Genomic DNA, 10,673 nt, shown 5'->3' on the forward strand with positions numbered 1-10,673 from the left:
GTTGATGCTAATATAATTTCATAATGGTTTATATTGAAAATTTCAAAAATTCTGACATGTTTCTGTTCGTCTCTGTCCTAGATATTGGCCGACCTCGAAGACTCGCAGTTTGCTGCCTTGCCGCCTGAGTTGGCCCAGGAAGCCCAGACCCTGAGACGGCAGCGAGAGGAGCGCAACCGTCACGCACACGAGCACATGTTCAGCAGGACCAATGCGTCGTTGTCGTCCATCCTGCGCAACACGGCGAGAATGGGCTCGCGCCTCATGCACTCCTCCAGCTGGTCCACGAGCTGGAATCTGCGGCCGTCATCCAGTGGGCAGCAGGCCTCCACCACGTAAGATGACGTCTTCGTATTGGCATTCATATTCTTAATGGCAGGATTTTGATACAGTTTGAATATTACCAGCGTAGATACAGAAGGTGGTGCTGTTCTGATCGCAAGTAATATTGTAGTGGTACTTTGAAGGTGATAGTCATTGTGATTTCTTGTTCTAATTTTTGTTTAATTTTTTTATTTATTTATTTATATTTATTTATTGTTTTTTATTTATTTATCTATCTATCTATCTATTTTTCATCATCATCATTACAGACTACCATTCCATGTTGGAAACCTAATACAGAAAGAAGGAAAACCTCCTGTTACCGTGTTCATCAAATTTGGCTTCTCATTCTGTACTAAGCCTCCCCCTTCCTCCCCTCTGTTCAGGACCACCAAGCCGAAAGGAAGGCAGTTGCTCGACCATGAGGCCATGACCTGCCTTCTGGTCCTGCTCTTTGTGGACGAGCCCAAGCTGAACACTGGCCGCCTGCACCGTGTGCTGCGTTACCTGTGCCACCATGCCCCAACCAGAGATTGGGTGATTAAGGTAATTACGATAGTCTTTTTTAATCTTCCTCATCACTGTCATCATCCCATTCCTTATATGTGTGTCGAGATATTCATTTACAAAGGATTGAGTAATCTGTTGGCATGTGTTTAAGGCTGTCTCAGGGAAGTGGATTTATACTGAAAGATTGTCTAAATGATTATATTTTAGAGATTTCCTTGTCTTTTTCTTAGCAGTATCGCAAGGAAAAGAGAGAGAGAGAAAAAAGAAACGGGAGATTGAAAACATTCACCCACTATAAATCACCTTCCTTTTCCAGGCCTTGCTCTCTATCCTGGAGCGTTGTGGTGACCCAACACTCTCCAGCAGTCGCGCTGCGGGTCCCAGCACCGACCTCCCTATGCCCAGCCTTCCCCCCATAACACCCGAGCCAGCCAGCAAGTGTGGTGGCAAGAAGGGTACGGCAGGGGGGAGAGGGGACCAGGCACCCCTTTCCTCGACCCCCGTGTGGCGCAGTGAGTCCCGCTCCCCAGCTGCGCCCTCCTGGCTGAGCATGAGCATGGACGCAGCACTAGGGTGCAGGGCGAGCATCTTCCAAATTCATCGCACACAGCCCACAGGCAAACGCACATCTGTGGCATCCTTGACAACAGCTGTTAATATTCACCCCCAGGCTTCTCCTCTGGTGTGCAGGTAGGCCTTGTTTAGGCAGGTTTTGTTCAGCTTAGAAGTGTTGGCTGGTTTTCTTCTGCCAGTCTTAATCTCATGTTTTTTTTCTGTAGTTATCAAATGGAAATTTACATAAGTTTTCTTGCTAAATACACATACATATATCTATTTATCAGTATATGTAGACGGATGAATAGATTAATGTACTAATGTATTTTTATACGTAGACTATCTAATTATGAATTTATTTCCATATTAACTTGAGTAGAAAATCATTCATAGTTTGCTAGGAACAATGAACTAATGACAGTGCTCCTCTGTTGCAGACATGCACTTGACACACTGATCTCATTGGCCAAAAGTTTCCCCAGCCACTTCTTGCCTCACCAAGGGAAGGAAACAGATGACAGTAAAAGTGATAGTAAAAAATCGAGCAGTGGAACGACCACAGGTGCTATTAGCAAGAACTCCAAGGGTTCGTCCTCCTCTAGTCAGAGCAGTGAACCCACAGACTTTTGGGAGTTGCTGGTAAAGTTAGACTCAATTAGTGTCTCGCGTAAGGGTAAGGGGCTGCCACGCACCCACTCCAGCGCGGGAGGGAACAGTGAGGAGGAGCAGCGCGTGGCAAGCCTGGAAGCATCGGCATTGGGGCAACTCATACAGCAGCTGGCTCATCCTGTCATCCGGCGGTCATCACTTCTCACAGACAGGTTGCTGCGGCTGCTGGCCCTCATCTCCTTGGGGCTCCCAGAAACAGCTGATTCAGCCTCCACGCAAAACTCCAACACCACAACCCAGCACTCAGTTGAGAATTCTCAAACCCTAGAACATTTGTTGAAATTAGCAATTCAGGTGAGTGGAAAGTGAAAGAGAAAAGGACCAAGTGCCCTCTTGGATGGTTTTGTTCTGATTGAATCCAGGTCATCATGACTGATAATGAAGACAAGTAATAGCATATTAATAGTCTAATAACTAACAAAGCTATTTTTGATGTTTTCAAATATATTTCAGGTCCTGACCAGTAAATCCTGTTCCGAAGAGGGCTTGGAGGATGCCACGGCTCTCCTCCTCCACCTCTCCCACGGCCCCCCTCCTGCAAGGGACCAGGTGTTGCGTCTCCTGCTGCAAGGAGCTGCAACCTTAGGCTCTACTGTAGCTACACACATTGCGGCTCTCCTCTCTGATCTCCGAGCGTACAACGCCTCGCACCCGATGGCAAGCCACGAAGATGAACACCAGCCTCATGTCACAGACAAGAGCAAGAAGGGCTTGTTGCAGGACAGGTAAATGTTTTATTTGTTTATTTATTTATTTATTTTTTTAATTATTATTTTTGAAGTAGATTTATTCAGTTACCATGTAAGTGTCATACTATATTTTATTGATACTTATTTTTTTCTCTCTCTTTCTCTCAATTTTTGTAGATTCACCAATGAATGTATTATCATCAGTGGGGCAACCAAGGTGAAACCCCCATGCGAACTACAACTAGCTTCTATGTCTGCCCTCACAAGCAAAACCTCCTCTCAGGCGTTCTTCCTCCGTACCCTAAAGGTCATCATACAATTAAGAGATGCAATAAGATTATCACGCACCAGAAGAAATGGTAAGCCCCTTTGCGTAAGATGAGTTTTGGATAAGTTTGTGAAAAGCATCTCAGAGTAATGATAGCCTAGATGTATAGTAGGGTCAGTTGTGAAGAATGTCACAGAACTGTACACTCATATTTATAAATACAGTCTTGCTATTGAGTAATTTTAATAGATTTTAATTTTTTTTCATCTGATAAACATGTTGAGTTTTCACAATAATTTTCTGACTTTCATGACTAGTACAACTAAATAACTGATATTGATTTTCTCCATCCCACAGCTCCTCAGAGCAATAACGCCAGCGAGAGGCCAACCAGTGGTGGCCAGGATGTAGCAGGTAGTCAAGAATCAACAGAGGGCACTGGAGGAGAAGAGCAGACCGCTGCCAGCAACAACCAAGAACAGTCTGATGCAGCAGCTAGCCAGGACATCACAGAAACCACATCAAGAACAGACACGGCGAGTAGCAGAGACCATCTGGAGGAGAACCAGCAGTCACAGCAGCAGGCTCAAGAGAGGAGTGTTGAGACTGCTGTGTCAATAGACGTGCCCAACCCAGAGGCAGATAATGTTGCCAATGCAACAGCCACACCACAGGAAGAAGCAACTCAGCCCACTGCTGAAGCCATGGATGTCGATAATGAGACAACAGGTACTGCGAATGATGTAGAATTCACGATTAATTATTTAAAGTTGTCATATTATTTTCTTTGTTAGTATTGACATGGTTTTATGGTACATATTGTCATTTTGCCATTTGAAGATCATTGCACTTGTGGAGTGGATATTTATAGTTCATGACAAGGGAAAATGTTTTGCTGGAATATGAATATTGTGGTTCATGATAAAGGAAAGAAGGTTTAATTCCATCTAAGATATCCCCACTTCCCTCTTTATATTTCATGTTGAATCACAAAACTCTTACATTTCAATGCATTACTTTTGCAGAAACCACAGAGCTGGGTAGCTTAAGCAGTCAGCTGAACTTGGACGAGCTCTGGTCAACACTTTCCGAGTGCCTAGTGGAGTTAGGGGAGACCCCGGACACCCATGCTGTGCTAGTCCTGCAGCCTGCAGTCGAGGCCTTCTTCTTGGTCCACGCTTCAGGGGCTTCAGGGGACAGGCGCGAGAGGACTACCACGCAGACTGAATCACGAGAGGCGCAGCTGGCTCACCTGCATCATGAAATCGCTCCTCTCTCGCCTCTGCCTTCTGTTCCTACAGATGGTAAGGAAGTGTACCTCTTAATACCTCCTCCCCCTCCCTCTTTTTCTTTGCACTATATATGTACTGGTCTCTACAGAAAAGTGTCCTGTTCTACATTAACTGATTCTTCAACTTCACATTTCCTGCAGCTACTCTTATACCAGTTGCAAAAATATATATATGTTATAATAATTTAAAAAAAAAAGTATTTTTAATGGAAATTTTTAAATTGAATCCGATTACATATACTTCACCCCGATGAAAATACAACAGTTGTTGTCACTTTAATATGTGGTCAATCTTTTTTGCAGATGGAGAAGGAGCATCCAGTCAAGCGGGTGCAAGAAAACGAGAAAATTCCACATCACAGTCAGATTACAGTCCTGGTGATACAGAGAAGTTCCTTAAATTTGCAGGTACACTTTTGACTTGTTTTAATGTAAAAAAAAAAAAAAGGATTTACATAGTAATGGAAAAATCTGAAAAAAGAATGTTAGCTGTATTATTTATATATCTTTTTTACACTTTCTATTTAGCTACTTATTTTTGTTATTATTATTTTTATTTTTATGATTATTATTATCATCATCATCATTATTACTTAAGCTTTTATTATTAGTACTATTTTTACTCTACTACCACTATATTTTACATATATATATATTTTTTTTATTCAAGTTTATTCAAGGTTTGAATAATTCATTTTTTATTCATTTCAGAGACACATCGCACAGTCCTCAACCAAATTCTTAGACAGTCGACAGTTCACCTTGCAGACGGTCCATTTAGTGTCCTTGTGGACCACACACGCCTTTTAGATTTTGATATTAAGCGCAAGTACTTCAGAACCGAGCTAGAGCGTGCAGATGATGGTATGCGCCGAGAAGATCTAGCCGTGCATGTACGCAGGGAGCACGTCTTCGAAGACTCCTTTAGAGAGCTGCATAGACGGTCCCCTGATGAATGGAAGAATAGATTTTACATTGTATTTGAAGGTAAGGCAAGAGCCACCTGTTGCATTTCAGTCTGCCTACCCTTTCATCAGAAGAAATGAGAAATATGCATAATTATAAATTTGTAGATATATAAGATATGTAGTATGCACAAGGTATCTTTAATTTGTGATTTTTTTGGGAAGGAATCTAAAGGCTACCCTGTCACTGTCCCTTTGCAGGAGAGGAAGGCCAGGATGCTGGTGGCTTATTGAGGGAATGGTACATGATCATCTCTCGGGAAATCTTCAACCCCATGTATGCCTTGTTCTGCACTTCCCCGGGAGACCGCGTGACCTACATGATCAACCCGGCTTCTCACTGCAACTCAAACCATCTCTCGTACTTTAAATTCGTCGGACGTGTCATTGGTAAGTAGATTTTTTCTTTGTTTTCTCTTCTTGTGTATCCTTTTTCCCCCCTTTCTCATTAAGTAGTTATTTGTTGATATATAGTCAGTGTGAGTCACTTTTGTTGATGATGAATGCATGCTCATTATTGGGTAACCCTCAAGCTCCCTTCCAATCCAGGAATTTATTTGTGGCATTACCCGTTTGGATGCCCTTCTGAAAATCAAAAAAAAGGTAAACGTGAATGCTGACTTCCATCATTGGTAGGTTAGGGTTGGAAGCCACTAGTAGCAGTGCTGGGGAAGTAATCCATGGTAGTAACTTGTCTTAATTTCTTTTAAGAGTTACTTTTCCTCACTAAGAGTAATCATCACTTTGGTATTTTCTTTTTACAGCCAAGGCCATCTATGACAACAAGCTCCTAGAATGCTACTTCACGAGGTCATTCTACAAGCACATCTTGGGGAAAATGGTCCGTGTGGGAGATATGGAGAGCGAGGACTATTCCTTCTACCAGGGTCTTATCTACTTGCTGGAGCACAATGTGGCCGATTTGGGCTACGAGTTGACGTTCAGCACTGAGGTAAAAAGGAAGAAAAAATAGCGAGATACCCGAAAGCTTGAATATTTCTGGGATGTGAGACAATTAACTTTCATCTTGAAGTTCTCAAATTGAGTGGAACGTGTACAGAAGATTAGTAATATTTTGTATGTTTTTGATAATCAGGTACAAGAGTTTGGCGTGACAGAAGTAAGAGATCTCAAACCAAATGGAAGAAATATAGCTGTGACGGAAGAGACGAAGATGGAGTACATACGCCTGGTCTGCCAGATGAAGATGACCGGAGCAATTAGGAAACAGTGAGTGCTTAGAAGGAAACGTCGTTGTTGTTCTAGGTCTTCTATTTCTGTCTCTCTCTTCTCTTCTCTTCTCTTCTCTTCTCTTCTTGGTTTCCTCTCCTGTCTCCTCTCGTCTCCATTCCTTTTTCTATCTTCTCTCCCTCACTCTCCTTTGTTGTTTTCCCTCTCCTCACTTCTCTCCTTTTCTCTTCTTTCCTTTCTTTTCCTTTACATTCCTTTCTCCTCTCTTGTTCTCTTTCATCTTGTATTCACATTTATTCTTGTCTTTTAAACACTGTTTATATAAAGGGGCAGATTGGACAGAAGAATGAAAATTGAGATCCCAGGAGCTTCTTGGAAAAGTGTTGCTTTGTTAAGTAGTGGGTTGATACACCAATAAGTTTAGCAATTATCTGACCTAATTGCAGTAAACAACTGTGATGTTCATTTTATTCATTATGGAAAATGTGTAATATTTGTTTTAGGATGTTCATAGGCTTTTATATCTTAAGAAGGCTTGATTTGATCTTCAGTTCCTAACATCCTTCTTTCAAATTTTCCGAACTAAATGCCTGGCTTCTATGACAGCATTTGACTTGTCACTTTTAACCCTTATAGATTGAATGTGTTCCTAGGGGGCATATGTGACATCATATGACTGATCCCTTTAACATCTATTAAACATCAGTTACTGTTCTGATAGGCTTCTTTGCATGTTTACAGACTGAATGTTGGAAAAAATTGTGACATCATTTGACATCCCTCTGAATTTTTCCAGACTGAATGCCTTCCTTGAGGGCTTCTATGACATCATTCCCAAGCGCCTCATATCCATCTTCAACGAGCAAGAATTGGAGCTCCTCATATCCGGCCTGCCCACCATTGACATCGATGATCTCCGGGCGAATACAGAATACCATAAATACCAACCCAACTCTTTGCAGGTATGTGGTGCGCATGTGGAAGTGGTTGACTCTCTGTGTGTGTGAGGGAGGATGTGTATGTGTGTGGGTGGCTTTATCTTTGTCTATTCTGTGTGTCAAGACTTTCTGGGTTTGTTTATATTATTATTGAGTTTATTATTATTATTATTATTTATTTATTTTTTTTTTTCTCTCAATGTTTGCAAATTATTTTATGTAATAGAGCTTTTGTCATGTGAAGACAAAATCTGATGTTTGTTATACCTTGTTCAAATTGAAAGGTAATGACAGTATATATATAAAAGAATTTTATTACAAATTTAGCCTTTGATAGCTTTGACAAAATAATGACTCTTTGAATGCCCTCAGATTCAGTGGTTCTGGCGAGCACTGCGCTCGTTTGACCAGGCAGAACGAGCCAAATTCCTCCAGTTTGTGACGGGAACCAGCAAAGTTCCGCTGCAAGGCTTTGTGGCCCTGGAAGGCATGAATGGCACCCAGAAGTTCCAGATCCATCGGGACGACCGATCGACGGACAGGCTGCCTTCCGCTCACACTTGGTTTGTTACGCTTGCCCTTTGTTTTTGCTGAGTTTCAATATTGTTTTTTATAGATTTAGCTGCTGCACTGGTTCTTTTTGTTGTTTTTTGTGTAATGTGTAAGGATTCTCTTTTGTGTGTAAGAAATTATTGGAAAACTTGGCTTTCCCTCTCTCCACTCTGTTTATATATTTTTTTCTCCTCTCTCTGCTTAACCCTTTCTTCAAAAAAAATTAAAGCAAATTTTCCCTCCTCAGTTTCAACCAGTTGGACCTGCCAGTGTATGAGACGTATGACAAGCTACGCCACTATCTCCTGAAGGCCATCCATGAATGTTCGGAGGGCTTTGGATTCGCATAAGCAGTCATAGCTCTTCCATTACCCCCAACTAGTGACTTTTTAGTACACGTTGAAAAGTTTCCAGACTTATCTGCACAGTGGGAGCTCCAGGTTACTCACGAACACCCCCTTGGAAAACCAGAACCTTATCAAGCACAAGTACAACCGTGGTACATATTGAGACACCTGATATCTTCACATGAGGTTCTGATATTTTGTGGTTGGATTGAAGCACGTGTGTTTAAATGTTGATCTTCTAGAGGATGTTATGACAGTGTTTATAAGTATTCTTCGAAGGGGAAGATGGACAATGCTCCAGAGGACCATGATTTTGGAGCTTCTCGAGATAAATTGTTAATGGAAAGGCACGGAAAGCTTGACATGTTTATAGCATAGTATAGTGTATATTATAATGAGATATACATATTGTAGTTGAAAATGTCCTCCTTTCTTTTTTCTTTTTTTTTTTTTTTCTTTTTTTTTCTTTTTTTCCTTTCAATTTTGTATTTTGTCTTGTTTGAGTGGATTTATCACTATGTATTATGTGCACAGATATTAATGAAAGAGATATTTTGAGCAGCTTCAGATATTTTGTAAGCAAACATTCAACCCTCTAGCAGTTGCTAAAAATGTGATAGATTACCAGGTTTTCATCCATGATATGATGAACCCTTTCCCCCAACCCATCCATTCTTCCCCCAAAAGTGAGTCCTGACCCCCAGTTGGTTTATTTCTTCACTGCCTGCCAAGCATATTCTATGAGTAAGCCATTCCCATTCTCTACCCCTCATTTCCCTTCCCTTCATTTCCCTTCCCTTCCCTTCCCTTCCCTTCCCTTCCCTTCCCTTCCCTTCCCTACCCTTCCTTTCCTAAGCCTGCATTCCCATATAACATTTACCAACCCCTATTATTAATCACATAGCAGCCTGTGCCTAGCTTGCCCATCTGTAACCACTGTTCTGTTTAGTTACTTAGCCTCACCTGGGTCAACCCTCAAACCAGAGCAAGCACTGGAGATTTTGAGACCCGTGATTTGTTTTACTTTGGAAGGAATCCCCCGTTTAAAAAAATAATAACGATGATAAATAGGAAGGGACCCAAAGACGTGGCCACGCAGTCTCAGGTTTGTGAAATTATGCAAGAGGCTGCAGTGCTGACGATCCCTCCTTGTTCTGTTCCAACTTGATACGTTTGACCTTGTTAAAGACATTTACCTTCCACTAGTATTATGATCACTGTGCTGTATATTCTGGCCTCACTACTGCTGTACATATAAGTAAAAGAAATACACTGGTATATCTAATGTGATAAATTTTACATTAAGGGCTGTCATAGATTGCTACAAAGACGTTGGTGATAAGCAGGAGGAGACGAGAGATGAACATGTTGAAAGCATGTGAAGTAAGTGTGTTTACTGGGTTTCCATAAGTTTTAAAAAATAATATACGGTGAAAGATTTTATATTAATTATTATTTTGGAAATTCCAAGCACTACCACTTCTCCACTATAATAGTAAACTGGATGATTATTAAGAGGAATGCATCTTTTCTTCAGAATGAATGACCTGCTAACAGTCAGCCACTGTGTCAATTCTGGCAAAACAAAAGCATTGTTATTTGATTGTTTGTGTACATTGTGAACTGAGTAATACAGTGAGAATCATGTTTTGTGAAAGCCAAGAGTTGGCATTTTCTGTTGTTAGTGAAGTGTTTCTTGCCAGGGCTTTGGAAGACGTGTAAAGTATGTCATACTAAGTAAATGTATACAGATAGATAGTGATCCTATATTTACTTTATTATGGGTTGATATATATATTTTTTTTTTTTTTTGTTTTTCTTTATCGGAAATTTAGTCATTGATTGAGTTTATTAAGTTATCAGTCAGCCCAGATGTTACATAAAGTGTATTTTATCACATGTGCAACAATCGTTCTTCTACTTTAACAAGTTGGCATTAAAATACACAGTATTAAATAACTTTTTTTTTATTTATTTAACCTATAATTGGTTGTACAGTGTATGAGGAGATCTCTCTCTCTCTTTTTTTGCTGATGAATATGAAAACATCGTAGATCAAATTACATTTTTAGTTAACCATCAAAATATCAGTTTACTAAAGAAATATATGTTTTTTCTTTTTTTTTTTTTCTTTTAGATGTGAAGGAACAAGCATATGAAAGGAATGCTGTGTTTCATTTTTGAGACTGTTCTGTAAGTCTGCTATGATAAACACTCCATCTGGTCATTCATATTAATACTAGATTCCACTATACAAAACAAAATATTCATAGTAATGTCTTTGTATTCTGTAACAAAATCATAAATTTAAAAATGTAACTCATGACATTGTTTGTATATCCAACTTCGTTTCTCCCTCAATGTGAATAGTGAA

At 40.4% G+C, this 10,673-nt stretch overlaps 1 protein-coding gene across 9 annotated transcripts in view; it reads left to right on the top strand.

Moving 5' to 3' along the window:
• Window positions 1-10,262, top strand: part of LOC119568406 (E3 ubiquitin-protein ligase HUWE1-like) — a 47,532-nt gene extending 37,270 nt beyond the window's left edge. For 6 of the 9 annotated variants that reach the window (XM_037916910.1, XM_037916913.1, XM_037916915.1 and 3 more), the window contains 16 exons: window positions 82-335; window positions 711-870; window positions 1,151-1,524; window positions 1,827-2,352; window positions 2,512-2,783; window positions 2,925-3,106; window positions 3,373-3,744; window positions 4,041-4,319; window positions 4,610-4,714; window positions 5,018-5,293; window positions 5,473-5,661; window positions 6,036-6,223; window positions 6,368-6,501; window positions 7,259-7,424; window positions 7,773-7,963; window positions 8,200-10,259. In XM_037916910.1, the coding sequence (XP_037772838.1) occupies window positions 82-335; window positions 711-870; window positions 1,151-1,524; window positions 1,827-2,352; window positions 2,512-2,783; window positions 2,925-3,106; window positions 3,373-3,744; window positions 4,041-4,319; window positions 4,610-4,714; window positions 5,018-5,293; window positions 5,473-5,661; window positions 6,036-6,223; window positions 6,368-6,501; window positions 7,259-7,424; window positions 7,773-7,963; window positions 8,200-8,302 (3,771 nt within the window). In that variant the 3' untranslated portion in view covers window positions 8,303-10,259. Of the gene's footprint in view, window positions 1-81; window positions 336-710; window positions 871-1,150; window positions 1,525-1,826; window positions 2,353-2,511; window positions 2,784-2,924; window positions 3,107-3,372; window positions 3,745-4,040; window positions 4,320-4,609; window positions 4,715-5,017; window positions 5,294-5,472; window positions 5,662-6,035; window positions 6,224-6,367; window positions 6,502-7,258; window positions 7,425-7,772; window positions 7,964-8,199 lie in introns of all 9 variants that reach the window. The other 3 variants (XM_037916909.1, XM_037916911.1, XM_037916912.1) reach the window with 1 other exon arrangement.
• Window positions 10,263-10,673: the final 411 nt, after the last annotated feature.

The sequence above is a fragment of the Penaeus monodon genome, chromosome 43 (assembly GCF_015228065.2).
Source record: "Penaeus monodon isolate SGIC_2016 chromosome 43, NSTDA_Pmon_1, whole genome shotgun sequence".
In the NCBI taxonomy this organism is placed as follows: Eukaryota; Metazoa; Arthropoda; class Malacostraca; order Decapoda; family Penaeidae; genus Penaeus; species Penaeus monodon.